The sequence below is a fragment of the Metarhizium acridum genome (genome assembly GCF_019434415.1).
Source record: "Metarhizium acridum strain ARSEF 324 chromosome Unknown scaffold_350, whole genome shotgun sequence".
Taxonomy (NCBI): domain Eukaryota; kingdom Fungi; phylum Ascomycota; class Sordariomycetes; order Hypocreales; family Clavicipitaceae; genus Metarhizium; species Metarhizium acridum.
In genome coordinates, this window is record NW_027094029.1 from 128,276 (window position 1) to 145,681 (window position 17,406).

General features: G+C 40.1%; 3 protein-coding genes across 3 annotated transcripts; 2 read left to right on the plus strand and 1 right to left on the minus strand.

The window, feature by feature from the left end:
• Positions 1-91: 91 nt before the first annotated feature.
• On the minus strand, positions 92-3,582 carry J3458_015317 (uncharacterized protein). The gene is made up of 3 exons (XM_007817363.2): positions 2,589-3,582; positions 390-2,530; positions 92-303 (listed from the first exon to the last, which is right to left on the minus strand). The coding sequence occupies exons 1-2, from the start codon at positions 3,288-3,290 to the stop codon at positions 1,484-1,486; spliced, it is 1,749 nt and encodes a 582-aa protein (XP_007815554.1). The 5' UTR covers positions 3,291-3,582; the 3' UTR covers positions 92-303; positions 390-1,483.
• Positions 3,583-3,994: 412 nt separating this feature from the next.
• Positions 3,995-6,281, plus strand: COG5_1 (Conserved oligomeric Golgi complex subunit). Its single transcript, XM_007817362.2, has one exon. The coding sequence runs from the start codon at positions 4,235-4,237 to the stop codon at positions 5,561-5,563; it is 1,329 nt and encodes a 442-aa protein (XP_007815553.2). The 5' UTR covers positions 3,995-4,234; the 3' UTR covers positions 5,564-6,281.
• Positions 6,282-7,377: 1,096 nt separating this feature from the next.
• Positions 7,378-9,682, plus strand: J3458_015319 (uncharacterized protein). Its single transcript, XM_007817361.2, has 2 exons — positions 7,378-8,124; positions 8,186-9,682. Exons 1-2 carry the CDS (start codon positions 8,081-8,083, stop codon positions 8,925-8,927), a joined length of 786 nt encoding a protein of 261 aa, XP_007815552.2. The 5' UTR covers positions 7,378-8,080; the 3' UTR covers positions 8,928-9,682.
• The last annotated feature ends 7,724 nt before the right edge of the window (positions 9,683-17,406 follow it).

The window sequence follows — 17,406 nt, forward strand, 5'->3', positions numbered from 1 at the left end:
GGTCTGTGCTCCGTAGCTGTTGGAGAATCGAGGGAGGCGAATCCATGGCGTGCCTGGGCCTGGCGGCGGGGCCCAGGGGAGACTGACTGCGGTGGTTTCGATCCAATTTGGGAGTTGTATCACGATGCGCTAGAATATATGGCAAAGGAGCTGTCGGTTGTTTTCCTTGATATATTGTATATACGTCGAGTTGGAGAATACGCCGTATCAACCTTGTAGCCACGCGCGGCTGTGGTCATCCATGCTCCTGGATTCCGAGACAAAAAGAGTCGAGGAGACGGAACAACGTGCAGGTGGTCACATCTGTTCGGACGTGTTAACAACTGTCTTAAACAGAGGACCTGCTGATTTGAGGATGAACCATGCCGTCTGACATGTTACTTGACTACTTGCCGATTTGTACAAGGTTGAGTGAGTGGAGAGCTCTCGGAAACCCGATGCTGGAATTTAAATTGGCCTTGTAGGGTCAAAGGCCCGGACGTCGAACTCCAACACATCGCGATGACCAGCCGAAATCGGTCACGGTGATGGCTGAAGTCTGAGGAGCAGCGCCGCATGGATACTAGCACTGATAGGTCGATACTTCTCAACTAGAAGACGTGCAGCGGATGAATTCTGTTGGATCCTCGATGGAACAGACAGACTCGCAGTAAACGGCAAGCCAAAAATCAAGGTGGCGGATATCTCGCTCAGAAGGAAGGAGCAATGAAGGTCCCACCGTGACGTCTTGCGACCGTTGCTCGTGATGCTTGACGTGTAGCCACTAGATCTCATCACCAAACACCGTCACATTTTCATCTCCAGACGCAATTGCCATGCTTGCTTCATAACACACCATCTCGGAGCTTCCAACGTCAGAATTGCATATGGCTTCTTTAGCTCCAGCCTTGCATCCATCCCGCTAACCAGACCCTGCTACGCCTCCACCTCGGCCTGCAAGATCAGGCCCTTGTCACCGAGACGTGGGATGCCGTTCTTTTTTTTATCGGTAAGCATATTGGATCAGAGCAGGCATTATTATTGGGATGGTGGGTAATGTGCATGCTGCATGTAAATGTGGTGATACGTTGTGCAATGTCATCCTGGTCGAAGCAATTGACAGGTTGGGCCTCTGCTTGGGAAACGATGATGTTGCAGTCTCCGAGATTGTGGATAAGCTTGGGACAAAACAACGGTATTGTTCTTCATGCCAGATTGCATTAGTGCGAGGATAATAGAAAGCGTATGATGGCATTCACTTGCGTATATCTCGGCTTATTGAACTACATCCAAGAAGGAAAGGATATCTATTTGCGAACATACTACCCACGCTGCGTAATCAAAAAACCTTACAAAGAATACGTAAGTCGTCACAAGTGATTTATACATGTCCCATTCGTAACTATGCCACCCACCATGCAGTAACAACACCGACCATTCAGCATCGACTCATGATAACTCCAACAATGTTCAAACAGCCACGCCATGTCGCCATTGGACGCTGTTAAATATCCAACATGCTCCTCACCTGCTGTGGTTCCGCATTAATGCTCAATGTTGTAGACGTACTATTTGTCCTCTGTGCTGACAAGGGTCTCTGCGTCTCCGATTCCCTCCTTTGTCTGTCGTTGTATGGTGGTGGCGGCCCGTCCTCCATGAGCTCAGTTGCTCTCCTGGCTCGCTCCATAGCAAGTTCTTGGCTGGGAAACAAGACAGTTGCGGCGCTTTGCATGAGTCTCTCTGCGTGACGGCGATCGTTCTTACCCAGGTACGGGTTAGCTAACGGGTCGCCGACAACCGAAGTTGTTTTCCCGACGCTGTGAACACCAGCTCTATCGACACGCGGGTTGTGAGGGTCATCATGAAGACTGCTGAGCTCAATGCCGTCGTCGTTGATGGCAGAACGCTCGGCTTCGAGACGCGCATCTCTTTCAGCGTCATTTTCGACTCGTCGGCCAACCCCCCGCTGGCCGCCGATTTCATGGACATTTTGGTCGATCTTATCCCTCAACGTGCGGAGGTGATCACCTCGCACACGTCTCCACCACGCCGGTTTATGGACTACGCCGAGTTCACGATCCACAATCTCTCCACGTTCCCTTCGCTGTCTGATGAGTTCCTTGTCCTCGTTGGGCGAGGCGTATCCGTACGCAATCTGTATGTAGATGATGAGCAGGGACGGGCCATAACCCCAAGCCATGATGATTGGCACGCTTCCGTCCGCCTTGATGAGTGAAAAGTCCCAGATGAACGATATCACCGCTTGATAAGCAATCAATGCAAGCGCCAAGGGGATGGTGAGCATAAATCGAAGAGGGACGGCTTGAACGAACCCGAGAGCTCTGTTGAATATGCCACGGTGACGAGGTTTGTAGTGCCGAATGGAATGTTGCAAGGAAAATAGAATGGTGAGCCATGAGATGACGAGACAGAACGCCCCAACCTTGAAGCGTACACCTGTAGCATTGGGAATGGCCACAGCGTTTGTCTGTTCGACCGAATGCTGGGACTTGACAAAGTTCCAGCTTCTGGGAACAACCATGAAGAAATTCTAGAGTAGGGTCAGTAAATGTGTCTTTGGATAGTTTCCCAAAACATGCCACACTTACCATCCAAAACCAAAAATAGAACCACAAGGGCAGCCAAAATTCAAGCTGGGCCCGTCTATCATCCTCACGATACACAAAGGGGTTTGGATCAATAAACTGTCTCTCCAGCCAGCTCCCCCAGTGCCGCACAGACTCCCATACCAGTGCGACAGTTCCCATGCACATGAGGAACCAGAAGAAGACGCAGAGGATAATTGGAAGATCCTGGAGATAGTATCGTTCAATTTCCACATTGGAAAAGAGACTGATAATGGCACAGGCAGCGACAAGGCATGCCCAGTACCATTGCCATCTTCGACCGATAGGGTAGAAACGTTTTGTGGTGCGGAGATACAATGCGCCATGCTTGGCTAGTGCAACGAGAGTGAGGACAATGGAAAAACCGTACAAAACACCAAGAGCGATGCCGGCGTAGCCGCGTTTACCGATAGGGTTGATGGAGCTGTAACATGTTGTCGCGTTGAGGAAGCTGCCGTTGGCCCGTACCAAGACTGGCGAGTAGGGCGCAAATACGAGGTAACAATCGGAAACGTTGGACAATGTATTGTTGCCCGGGTAAAAGGTATAATTGTTGTTATCGAGGGCCGTGGCGTTGAAGTGAATATTGCCAATGACGGTATCACTACTGTTATCGCCGGGCGGGAAGCTTGCGTCTCGTTGGAACAAGAGATCGCGAGCGTCAAAGACGTCGAAGTGGATCATGTTGAAGATTGTTTGCTAGAGATGCAGCTACACGACAGTTGTCGGACCGCACTCATGCACCCCTTGAAGGCCGGGCCGTGTCTGATGGACGTTGTCGACGAGAATTGGGGTTATAACCTGGGCATTGAAGCATTCGCGCGCTCGAGAAGAATTTCTGGAAGCGGTCCGCGACAACGACAAGGAGACTGGCTGTCACTCAGCAACAACAGCAACACGCCGACTTAGAAACAAAGTAAACCCGCCGGAAGAGAGGAAAGTCGGGGGAGAGGAGCTAAGAGGGATGAAAAAAGCATTAGGAAGATGCGGAAGTTTTCTGACTACGGAACGCACGGCGATGGCTGGTGGCCGAGAGAGCCGCGACGCACACAGTGCGATGAGTGCGTTGTGGAGTGCCACCTGGGCACACAGAGTGCCAGAAGCACAGTGCGAATTGAATGATTCACACAGGCCGATGACGCTCCCCCATGTTGCGGGCCGCCATCCAAGTCCATCCGAGCTAAATTTCAGTGGGTTGCGGCAATTAGCAACGGGCAAGGCGGCGACGGCAAGGCCATGATGGACTTGACAGGGATGGGTCATGATTGCTCCACCACGGCGTCGGCACTGACGGCTCCGAGCATCCTGAAGTCTTCCTGAAGTGCTTGTACTGCGTATGTCTAGCCATGAATCGTCATGGTGTTGTGCATATCCACACACACACAGTCCACATACAACCACCGAAACACAATCCCGCTACACAATAACGGCGGCTCACATTGACAAGGCATTGAACTGAACTCTAGGTTCGTGGTGACGCTGTTGTAGTGTCTGAGTCTGGTAAACCTCAACAAAATTCGTCCAAGGCAAATCACATTGCCAGCTGGCCAAATTGGCCCCGCCAAACTCAACGACCACCTCCACCACGATGCAATAAACCCTCGAGTTCTCCTCTCTTAATCACCACCATGGCTGCCGAACCGAGCACCATCCAGCCGGACGAGCCCTCATATATCGACTACGAAGCCTTCCTCTCTCCCGACTTCTCTCCCGCCCAGTTCGCCAACACGCTTGTCGTGTCGACCAACAACCCCAACGACATACCTCTCGATCTCTCCACGCCGCTGTCACGAGTTCTTTTCGACGCGCAAGAGGTTGATTCGCACATCGACCTGCTGACCACTCGTTCCGCGGTCCCGTTACTAGAATATACACGAGCGCAAAACGAGGCCAGCCAGCGCATTGTTTCAGAGCTAGACACGCAAATCAAGAGCCTCGACGACAGCTACAAGCAATTGGAGAGGGAGGTTATCGACAAACATGCAGAGGCAGATGAAGTTCGACAAGTTTCCCTGCGACTATGGGAGACTCTACGTCTCGGTCGATCCGTTGGTCGCTGTCTCCAGCTCGGACGACAGTTGGAAGTCCAACAGTCCGAGCTGGGTGGCCCTGGAAGCAAGGAAGACCACGGAGCACTAGTTCGATGTTCATACACCATCCTGTCTCTTCGCGAGGTCCTTGACGCTACTGGACCTGGAGAGGAAGGCCACGGCCTGGGCAAAGTCGATGCCATTCGCTCTCTCCAAGACACCGTCATTTCGCCCATTGAGCGATCCGTCCGCGAAACAGCCGAGCGGTTCGTACGCGAGTTCTCCATCCCCAACAACATGACCTTTGCTCAGGGGGAAGAAGCAAAAGCCAAGCTGGAATCCGCCATGGCAGCCTTGTATCTCCTCTCACCTACATGCGGCGTCAAGCCCGACCGCTGGTCACCGCGCCTCCTCCTCACCGCCCTGGACAACTATATTCGATCGTCCCTCCAAACGAGCATCACCTCGCTATCTCGTTCCCTAGGACAACTCCCTTCTCTAGATCGGGCCTTGTCCGAAGTCACGTCCAAGTGTCAAAACATGATTGCCCTCGAAATCATTCTCCACGCCAGCAAACCCCCTGCTCACCCGCTACTGCCGACGTCATCAACCCACAAACAACCAAGCCTCATCCAGCCACTCCTTGCTCATCTCGAAACAGGATCACTAGCATCGTACTTTTGGCGCACCATTGCGGGCAGTCTAGCCTCTCGGGTTCAGGACATTGTTAACAGAGGAGGCGTTGTTGCTCGATCACTGAAGTCGAATAAGGCCAACGTTGGGGATGCTATTCGCCAGGCTGTGATTAAGGGCTCGCAGCCACCGGGGGCGTTTGCCACGGGGCGGAATAAGGAGAAGGCCACGGAAGCGAATTGGGATAGAGAGGTTGCTGTTATGGTGGGGAGCGTGACGAATAATTTGCAATGATGGCATGGGCATGGACTCAAATGGTCGCATATAAGCATAAAGTCATCATGTTTTTTTTTGGGACCCTGACGTATGAGAAATGATGACAAGCAAGACATCTATTCTGCCAATCCTAACTTGGTAACCAAGTACTCAGCATCTTTTGTGCTCGTTCCCGTGGATGACAATCCCGAGGAGGAATCCTAGCCGCTTCCAGTTCAGAGTAAAGACGTCACTAAAGCGAGGTAAATGCAGCGTTTACATCTTTTTTTGCGGACGTCAAAGCAACGGTCCACAGTATTCAGACGCAATAGCCGCACGTAGCCGGGCCTGGTCAAGGAAACCGCACTGTATCTCAACATGGGTAATGTGCAAGTTTCCAGACGTCAGTTGATCAGCCGCAACGCCTCATCTTTAAACTTCCTCGCCATACTCTACCCGTCAGCATTCAGAGATGGGCAGTCATAAGATGGTCCAAATACCCTCTGCGCTGAGAAGACGCCCCGATGGCTATGCTCACTCTTCATTGGCTAGACAGCTCAGTCCGCTGATGAAACACGAGGCGACCAACACGTGGTTACTCGTAGAATCTTGGGTATCCTGCCTGAGCGTAGCTGAAAGAGCTGGCTGATCCTCGCTCTTACATTCAGCCGCACCTATGTGTGAGTCCTGATGGATATGCCAACAAATGGGGAGCTGGAGATTCCGATGCAGTAAATTGTGTAGAAATTGACTGGTGTTTTGGGCTTGTGCCCACCAATAAACATGCGTTTCCATCGAGACAAACCGAAGCATTGCCAGCGGTAATTTCCAGTTAAATATTGATGTATTTTCATGTCACGCCAAATACTAAAACACTTGCCTGAGGTTGGAAATGGCACAGCATCGTGTTTTGCTGTTGTTACTGGAATTTACACAACCAAGATCCTACCAACCATGACTTTATGAGTCTCTTTTTCCTTGAAAAACTCATACTTAGCTTCTGAACGTGTATGACTATATCATTCCGCCTGAACATCATCTCACCTGACTATGCTCTTGCTTTATTAAACACCACTGGAGATGGTAGAAGCCAAGGCTGCAGAAAAGCATCGGTCGGGCCTCTCGCGGCGTCTGAGCTCCCATTGTGCCACCGATAAAGGTGTACAAGGTGTCGCCTGTGCTACATGCCTGGCCGCTTGTGACAAGGGCTCAGTGAGGGCTTGGAGTCCTAGTTCAATTCATCTAGTAACAGTCTTTGGTATTGAAGGTCCCTGGTCTTCTCAAGACCTGGATGGACCAAAGAGCTCTCTTTATACAAGAAGTCGGTGAGAACCTTTGCCCTAGGGCCCGTGATCGTAGCCCCCGTGTAAACGTGTGACACCATTCATGTGGTATCTGAAGATGAGGCGTATGTAGACATTGGAAGCGCAGTTTTAAAAAGATGTACATCCAGGTCTTGGAAGGCTTGACAAAACTGCGATATTTGCTGATTTACGGCGCAGATTTGAAAATGTCGCGGCCGCGAATATGATGACAATGCTATGGAAGACGCACCCTCGTGTTGGAAGGTGTTCCTCGTACCGTCGATAAAGTGTGCGGTGACCACTTGGCCTTTGCTTTTGTAGGAGTGGTAACACAGTGGCGTGTAAAGTCCTGAATGCACTCTGGCCTGAGACATGAGCAGCATCTTTTTCATAATTCAGCGTGACAAAGCAAGCTGGCTGCCGTAACCGAGATGAGCTGCAGTGAGAGGCGAAAATGATCAAACCAGATTGGATACTCTGATATACTGCATACAGTACATCATCTCAAGAGGCAAATGTATTCTGCCATGGACTTTAATTACTATGAGCCTGCAGAGTAGATGGCTCGCATGAGCGAGAATGAATCCCCGTCCAGCTGAATCCTAGTTCAAGAGCTGTTCAAGGGTCTTGTGGTTATTAGGTCAGACACCTTATCATGCCGTTCAGCCGCCCCCAGATCCGTGGCGTTGCAACCCGACGATGCGGGAAGATGCGGCTTATGCCAAATCTTTCCCGGCAGGTCAGGTCGATTTCAGCCCTTGTTATCGCAGGAAGTACTCTACGGAGACTTCCAGATACCCTCTTCGCGCTGAATGACGCCTGTGGCAATTTGCATGCTCCTGCTTCAACTACAACTTGCCCTCGTCTTCATACCCTGCCCCTATTGGTATGGGCGAGGCGTGGGTCCTAGGAGTATCGTGGAACTCAGTCAAGACTGTTCTGGCCTCTTCGATTGGACCAATCTTTCCCCCCACGCCATCACGGGCTAGGTTTCCGCTCGCTACTGCATCTCAGTCCCGAAATGCAGTAGCTGACTATATTCCGCAGATTAATATTGCTTTTTCAGTTCCCGAGGGGGTGTGTACTTGTCTTGATGTTTCAAAAGCGGGTAGGCGTCACAAGAGAGGCTTTCACGACATAAATACCGCTCGCGCTCCGTACATCATGCCGTTCCCACCAAGCTGGTCAGTTGGAAAACTCGAGTTCAGTACCCTCCACTCAGCAACCGTATCCTGGAAGCGACACTGTCAACATGGATGATGTCAATCTCCCCTCAAAGATCAAAGAGGTAATCAGGTTCGTGTATAGGTCTCAACTTGTCCGCACTCACCAACCAAACTAATGTCAACTATTATAGGGAGGTTCACGGAAAGGTCAACCGTCTCAACACCGCCCGAATTCCGCTTTGTCTCCCGCCCCGAGCAAAGTCGCCGGCCATCTATGCACTGGGACTTGCGCGGTATGCCGAGATTTTTCTGGGCCTGGAGAAGGTCTGGCATGCCCAGATTGGGGACGCCTCAGAATGGATGGGGAACATCAGCGACGAGCCAAGCTCCTACAAGAGCGACAAGGAGAGAGTGCAAGCGGCCCTACGAATGATATACCTTCCCGAGCTTTTGCGAACAAGGCACCTGCAAGCTGACTTTGCGGCCCTGAAACTGCTGGATCCAGAGATGGCCGGTCTCGACTCGGAGCAAGGACACGCGGGCAGCGAGATTCGAAAGCACATTGAGGAATGTGTCTCCGGAAAGCCGCATCTCCTCGTGGCTTACGTATGGATCATGTACCAAGCCCTGTTCAACGGCGGACGCTTTATTCGCGCGCAGCTCCTCAAGGCCGGTCCCGAATTCTGGGGTTTACCTGCCGACGAGGCGGATCTCACTGCCTTTCCACCACCGCTGTCGTTCTGGCGCGTCGAAGAGGACGAGTTTGTCAAGGCCCGGTTCAGAGACTGCGTCGTGACGGCGGACAGACTGCTGACCGAGCCTGAGAGGCAGGAAATTTTTGATGAAGCAGTGGGAATTTTCAATCGCTGTGAACTCATTACACTCCAATTGGATGATGATGCTACAAGGGGCAGAGCTCACGAACCATGTTGATCATCGCCCTTTTGCGAATTATCTTGGGGGAGGAGACTCGAACTCAGTTCGTGCCTGTGCTGCCCCAAGAGGCAGGTGTAACAGAGTTTGGGGCAAAACTTGTAGATTTGTGTCTAGGAAAAGGAAAAAAAAATTACAGGCCTCCAACGTAGTTGGTGATAGGTGCGGTCCGTCCGAAAGCTCCAAGAAGCAAACAGGAAGTGGAACTTCACAATCGTGCTGGGACGTGGGCGCAACCGTTGCTTGAGTCAAGCTCGCTCCGGGAACATCCGTGAGTGATCATCAAACGACGTTGGTTATCCCTTTGAGTGCGGAGGTGCAGCTCTTGTATCTGCTGCAGAGCACCCTTGTTAAGTATTTTCTACCTGTATCTTGGCCAAAGGCGCTGCTAATTCATGTACTAAAAACTATTAATAATACTATTACTATAATAATAAGTCAATGGGCGCGCATATACCTGCTTATTTCTTAGTTCTCATTAGGTAACATCTCCGTAAGAGACTTTACTTTGTCCTACGGAGTACGGAGTAAAGAAGACAGGTTTACTCCGCAGACACCCAAGGACTGCCGTCAACAGCGTGGTGGTGTGTGGACGGGGTCATTGTCACTCCATCATGACCATTCAGCCACAATGGGCGGGCCAGGGAGAAATAGCAAGAAGAAAAAATGAGAAGGAACATTGAATTGTTAAAGGCATGTTACCGTGGCGAGGCAGGGCCCGGGCCGCCGATTCACCAAGGGGCCCCCAAAAGTAATGACACAAGCAGTCGTGTAAGCAAGAAGACATATTTGGTCACGTGTCGTTGGCCAGCCAACCTGGAAGACGCTTGTACACTTTTTGACGTAGGTCGAAGCATGGGCTAATCCAGTTCGCTTATAACGGGTTATATCTGAAGCATTATTCCCGCCCCAGGAAAGTTATATATACCGTTTGTAGCGTGATATTCTTCTGCCTGGTAATAAGCACATGCTGGCTCACCGACGCAAAGTATCCCCTAGACTGCGATAAGGCTCTAATCGAGTATCTGCAGGGATATATATCTAATAAGAAGCTAAATTTAAAAAGGTACATTTACTTACTATAAAATTAAGTGATAATAAGTGTAACTTATAAGATAGTATTTTATAAACCACTACATTTAACTTCATATAGTTCTAGCGCGATTAACGGGTCGCCCTAAGATTACCCGCTATTAGCATTAGACCTCTAAATGTATTGTATTTTTTATATTTTTTATTATATTTTTTATTATATTATATTATATATTATATTATATTATATTATATTATATTATATTATATTATATTATATATATTATATTATATTATCTTATATTATATTATATTCTAGATTATATTATATTATATTATATGATATTATATTATATTTATATTATATTATATTATATTATACTGCTATTATATTATATTATATATATTATATTATATTATATTATATTATATTATATTATATTATACTATATTATATTATATTATGTTATATTATATTATATTATATTATATTATAAGAATACCTATAAATATATTATAAGCCTATAAAATATCTAATATTATAAATAAATGCTTATATAAGTATATTATATATTTAAATAAAGCTAAAAATTATAGGATTTTAAATCTTTAAAATTTAACCTTAAAATGTGAATAATAAGCGAGATATAAAGCTTTAAAGTTATATCTTAAAATAAAAAGTAAGTAAAGTAAAGCGAATTTTTAATTGCTTATAACTTTTTAATATAATAACTTTTAGAAATAAAAAGTAGGGTATTTTAAAGAGCTAATTTAGCTCTTTTTAATTATATAAGATTATCCCTTACAGACAGACCTCTAAATGTATTGTATTTTTTGTAGTTTTTACTATACTATATTGTATTGTATTGTATTGTAATATATTACAATACATTACAGGATACGAATACCTATAAATGTATTATAAGGCTATAAAATATCTAATATTATAAATAAATGCTTATATAAGCATATTATATATTAAAATAAAGCTAAAAATCACGTGATTTTAGATCTTTAAAAATTAACCTTAAAATGTGGATATTAAGCGAGATATTAAGCTTTAAAGTTATGTCTTAAAATAAAAAGTAAGTAAAGCGGGGCGAATTTTCAATTGCTTATAACTTTTTAAGATAATGACTTATAGTAATAAAAGGTAGGGCATTTTAAAGAGCTAATTTAGCTCTTTTTAATGATATAAAATTTTCCCTTATAACCCTTATAATTAGCCTTATAATCTTTAGTTTAAGAAAACAGGGGTTTTTTTTACTTATAATACATTTATAGGTATTTTAGTTATGTAATGTAATGTATTTAAATATAATACACGAAAATACAATACAATACAAAATACAATACACAATACACTTGTATTTACTATATTTGTAAGAGCTCTGCTTACAGAGCATTAACTGTAGTGTAGTTTTGTAGTTTTGTAGTTTTTGTAGTTTCGAATATAAAAAGTTATATTAAATCTAATAAAATACTTATAAGATTATAAGTTTTACGGATAAATAGTATAAATCTTATACTAAAAGCTAACATAAAAAAGTGGGTCCTTGTAAGCTCTTATAAGCCTAGAACTGTAAAAACTATAAAATGTAGATTTTATAGTATAGTATAGTATAGTATGTTTTTAGAAAATTACATAATCTAGTTTTTAAGCTTATAATAAGCTAGAAGAACCTACTTTTTTATGTGAGCTAATTGGTTATAATAATAGCTAGTTTATGTATTTATTATTATAATTCAAGTATTTTATTAGATTTATTATTAATTATTTAAGCTTTTTTAAAAATTGAAAATGTAGTTTTCTTGTTAATGCTTTGAGATTCCCTTATAACCCTTTTTATTAGACTTATAATTCTAAGTTAAAAAAATAGGGGTCTTTTTCACTTAAAATATATTTATAGGTATTTTTTATATGTAATATATTATATTTAAATATAATACACGAAAATATAATATAATATACAATATAATATATAATACACTTGTATTTACTATATTTGTAAGAGCTTTACCTATAAAGTAATTAATTAATATATAAGTATAATAAGATTATAAGTTAAAGCTAGGCTAAACTTAAATTACCTTTAGGTAAAAATAATTATAAATCTAATAATTAAAATATTTTATACAGGGAAAAACCACACACAAGATAAAGGATTATAAAAGACAGTTAAAATATTAATTAAAATACTAGTTAAAATACTAGTTAAACATAATAGCTATAAGGGCTAAGAAGGTTAAGGTTCTATTTTTCTAGGAAGGCTCTAAAAAGCTAGTTATATAATTGTGTAGCACGTGACATATCACGTGTTACAGCACGCGACTAGAGGCCACGTTACTAGCTAAATTGAGCTGCGATGTGCGGCCGAATTCCTCCACATAACGCCCCCCCCCCCCCGAATTTAGCGGGCTCACCCGAGCTAACCGGTAAATTCGGAACTAATAGCCTAAAAAAAGAGGCCTAGAGTAGTTAAAAAAATCTAGGTATAGAAGGGAAAAGCTTGCTAGCATCTAAAGGCAGCTAGCATTAGAAGGTTACTAGCATCCAAAGGCAGCTAGCATCTTTGATCAAATGGTTCAGGTAGGCGGCTTTAATCGATATCAAGCTTCAAGCTGTGTAGCCGGGTCAGACGGTCAGGTCAGATATTAAGGTCGGATATTAGGGTTACAGCCGGGCTTAAAGAAGCTTAATAGATTAGGTTAATATTACCCCCCTAATTTAAGTTAGCTTATAAGGGCTATAATCAAATGGTTCAGCTAGATAGAGCTGTTAGCAGCAGCAGCTATCATCCGTAACAGCTATCAACAGCGGCGGTCTGCATCTATCGGCAACAGCCCGCAGCTATTATTCGTAACAGCTATTAATAGCGGCAGCTATCAACAGTAGCAGCTATCAATGGCGGCTGCTAGCTTTCAACGATAGCTACAGTGGGAACAGGTAATTCCGAGCAAAGGGTAACAAGCCACATGTTACCCGCGTTAATATATGCATATTTAAACTACGATTTCTCGGCTAATTTAAATACAATTATATTTTTTTTAAATAATAAAAAATCTAATTAATTTTACATTAATTAATATAATTAGTATTTAATATACTAGCTATTTACGCTAATAATAGCTTTAAGTTAGTAAGGTATTAAGTTAATAAGCCTTTTAAGTAGCTTCTTTAAAAAATTCTTTTAGGCTTTTATAGTAGCTATTTTAAGAGAATTAAATATACTAACTATATTTCTTATCTCTAATAGGTAAGAGTAACGTTTAATTATTTTTTATTTTAGTAATTTTTAAAGGTTTTTAATTAAATTAAGGTTAAGTAAATATAATAGCTAATTAATTAATTTAATCTTATTTTATAAAGTCTAATTACGCAATTAATTTTACACTAATTAACTTATATATATAAAAGTATTATCTTAAATAAAGCTATTTTTAAGCTATAAAATTATAGGAAGCCTTAATTATAAGGTATTAAGAATTACTCGTTTAATTATACTATCTTAAGCTAATTTCTTATTACTAAATAAAGCGATTAATTTAAAGTAATTATATACGTTAAAAGCACCTTAAAATATTAAAAAACGTCTTATTTTACGTAGCTTCTCTTAAACTTTATTTAAATTAAGTTTCTTACTCTTTTAACTATTAGTTATTAAGTTATTATAGTTTCTTTAAAGAGCTACTATAACTTACACGTCTAAGAAAATACTATTACCTCTTTTAACTATTAAAAGTTATAATAGAGACTTTATTAAAGAAAAAAACTTTTTACTATTAATAAATTAACTTTTAATAATATTATAATATAAATCTTAGGCGTTTAATAGTATTCTTTAGTATTAATTTTAAACGTTAAAGTATAATTATATATTAAATACCTTATTTTTTAAGGTAAAATATTAAAGTTAAAATACTATATTAAATATTAGCTTATTTAAGAAGAATTCTATTTTAAATAAAAGGGTTAATAGTAATAATTCATAAAATACGTTTTTTATTATAATCTAATAACTTTAAAAGCTATTTTAAGCGTAATAAATCTTAGCCTTTATTTTAAACCTCGTATTACTTTATAATACTAAATACACTATTAATAGGAATACTCTCTTATAACGCGATATTTTTAAAGAGAACTTTTAAGATATATATTATATAAATTTTACCTCTTTTATAAGAACTTTAATTTTTTTTTAAGTTACCTAAGGTATTATAGTAAGCGTAATTACGTCTTAAAGATAAAATGTAAGTTATTATTATAAGCGTATTATGGGGTGTAACGCGAAAAAGTTAGGTTTTGCTCGGAATTACCTACGACCCACTGTAGTATCCAACGGTAACTAGCTTTCGAGGGCGGCGGTCTGCATCTATCGGCAGCAGCCCGCAGCTATCAGCGGCAGCAGCTATCGATGATAGCTATCAACAGCAGCAGCTATCAATGACAGCAGCTATCAACAACGGCTGCTATTGTGTGGAGGAATTCGGCCGCACATCGCAGCGAGGAATTTGACCGTACATCGCAGCTCGATTTAGCTAGCAACGTGGGCTCTAGTCACGTGCCGTATCACGTGACATGTCACGTGCCACACAATTATATAACTAGCTTTTCAGAGCCTTCCTAGAAAAATAGAACCTCAACCTTCTTGGCCCTCGTGGCTGTTGTGTTCACTGATATTTTGACTGATATTTTGACTGATATTTTGACTGATATTTTGATTGATATTTTAACCGATATTTTAACCGATATTTTGACCGATATCTTGTGTGTGGTTTTTCCCTGCACAAACTATCAACAGCGGCTGCTATTGACGGCGGCAGTCTGCATCTATCGGCAGCAGCCTGCAGCTATTAGCGGCAGCAGCTATTAACGATAGCTATCAATGACAGCAGCTATTGAAGGTAGCCGCTTTGATCAAATGGTTCAGGTGGGCAGCTTTAATCGATACCAAGCTTCGGGCTGTGTGACTGGGTCAGATATTAAGGTCAGATATTAGGGCCGGATATTAGGGTCACAGCCGGGCTTGAAGAAGCTTGATAGATTGAGCCGATGCTGCCCCCCCAGTTTAAGTCGGGCCTGTGAGGGCCTTGTCAAATGGTCGGGCATGTTGGAAGCCCTGTATCGGTCGGTCGGGTCGGTCGGGTAGGTCAGGTAGGTCAGGCTGGACCTCAATTGACGATAGCTTTGGAAGCTAGCAGCTAGGTTCAGAGGCTGTAATAGCTATAGCTGAATTCAACGATGAAAATGAAGGTTTATCCGGAAAGGCGCTACGCAGCCGGGCTCTACAACGGGTAGCTAAGAAAGGTTACTACGCAGCTGGAAATAGCATTATACTGTAACGGGTAGCTAAAGGGGTCGCTACGTAGCTGAAAATAGCATCAGTCTGCAACGGGTAGCTAAAGGGGTCGCTACGTAGCTGGAAATAGCATTAGTCTGTAACGGGTAGCTAAAGGTCATCCGGAAAGGCGCTACGCAGCCGGGCTCTGTAACAGGTAGCTGAAAAGGTTAGGTTAGTCTCGATATTTAGGGTTATAGATAGAAGGGTTAGTGCCTCTGAGAGGCCTCCCACGATAACACATATCGCGAGATAAACGCTCGGGTGAAACTACTATTTTTATGCAGAGAAAAACTACATATAAGATAAAGAATTATAAAAGATAATTAAAATATTAATTAAAATACTAGTTAAAATACTAGTTAAATATAATAGCTATAAGAGCTAGAGTATTAAAAGTAGTGTAGTTTTATAGTTTTTAGTGAAATTTAGTATAGTATAATATAGTATAGTTTTATTACATTATATTATATTTTAAAAATTAATATAATATATAATATTAATAAAGTTATAAGCTATTCTTAGCTAATATAATTAATAAGCTAAAATAAAGCTTAATTTACTTACTAATATTAATATTAATAAGTAGAGATTAACTAGCTTAAATAAGCTAAAAATAGGGATTAAAGACGTAATAAAAATATAAAAATAAGAGAAAGTATAAGAGAAATTTAAGGGATTTATATTAGGTATATAAGTATTATTCTATATTATAATTATAATTAAAATTTACTTAATTTAATAAAGGAAAAAACTTCTATTATTTATATATAAATATTTTATAAAAAAAGAGATTTAACTTATTACCTTATAACTTAAATATAAAAATATTAAATATAAAGCTTATAAGAAATATATTAAGATAATAAATAATATTCTTAATTAAACATATTAGCTTTAGCCTTATAAGTAATATAATTATTATTATAAATATAAGAGATTATATTCTTTTAATTATATTATATATATAAATTTATATAAAATATAAATTCAAATAACTCTTTATATAATTAACTTTAAATATTACTTTTTAAACTTTTATAAAGCTAAAATTTCACTCTTTTATATAAAATAAAAAATAATAATAAAAAAACCCTTTTAATATTAAATTAACTATTAGAATTATAAATATTTTTCTTCTCTTCTTCTTCTTTTATATTCTTACTAATATTTATATAATTAAACTTAAAAATATTCTTATTTTTATTAAAATTAATTAAAACTTTATTTTAATCTTCTTCTTTCTCTTCTTCTTTTTTTTCTTTTAAATTTCTATTAGAATATAAAAATAAATTATAATATCTCTTATTTTCTAACCTTTTATTCTTATTTTTAACCTAGTTTTTTAATAATAAAATAATTTAAATATATTTATATAATAAAGTAATTCTTTACTTAATAATAATATTAATTCTTTAATTAAAATTCCCTCTTATAGCTCTTAAAGTAGTTAAAAGAACTAAATATTTTTAAGCTATTATAAAAAGAATTAAAAAAGATTTAATAGAATTAGCCTATTAAATAAATCTATCTTACTATTAAAAGTTAGCTTATAGTTATAAATGTATAAATAATATTATAAAGATAAAAAATATTATATCTTCTTTAAAATTAAGCTTTAAATAACCAGAAATCTTATTTTTTTTAGTTTTTTTAATAGCTTTAGTTTTTTACTTTAAAAATAAGTTATTAAATAAGCTAGGCTTTTTTAAAGCCTAATATTATTATAAGAAGCTAAATTAACTAGTTATTATAAATTAACTTTAATTTAAGTATTATTTATATTTTTAATTGATTTTTTAGAATTAAAAGAAATTTCTTTTAATTTTATATAAGAAATTACTTTATTTTTAGGGTCTTTTATATATTCTTAATAAGTTCTATTATATAATTAATTAATAGTTATTAAGGGATTTAAAATATATATATAATAAATTATAACTTACTCTTTATATTTAGCTTTTAAGTCTTTTAATAGTTAATTAATAGTATTAGAATTAATACTTAATTGATTTTTAATTAATTATAAATTAAGCCTAAAGTCTAATATATAAAGCATTAATAAGAAAACTATACTATATATAGTTTTTTAGTGTAGTTTATAGTAT

Coding starts and splice junctions, on each gene's coding strand:
- J3458_015317 (XM_007817363.2), bottom strand. CDS start 3,290: ATGATCCACTTCGACGTCTTTGACGCTCGCGATCTCTTGTTCCAACGA. Junction 2,531..2,588: donor TCTATTTTTGGTTTTGGATG/GTAAGTGTGGCA, acceptor ACCCTACTCTAG/AATTTCTTCATGGTTGTTCC.
- COG5_1 (XM_007817362.2), top strand. CDS start 4,235: ATGGCTGCCGAACCGAGCACCATCCAGCCGGACGAGCCCTCATATATC.
- J3458_015319 (XM_007817361.2), top strand. CDS start 8,081: ATGGATGATGTCAATCTCCCCTCAAAGATCAAAGAGGTAATCAG. Junction 8,125..8,185: donor AAGATCAAAGAGGTAATCAG/GTTCGTGTATAG, acceptor CAACTATTATAG/GGAGGTTCACGGAAAGGTCA.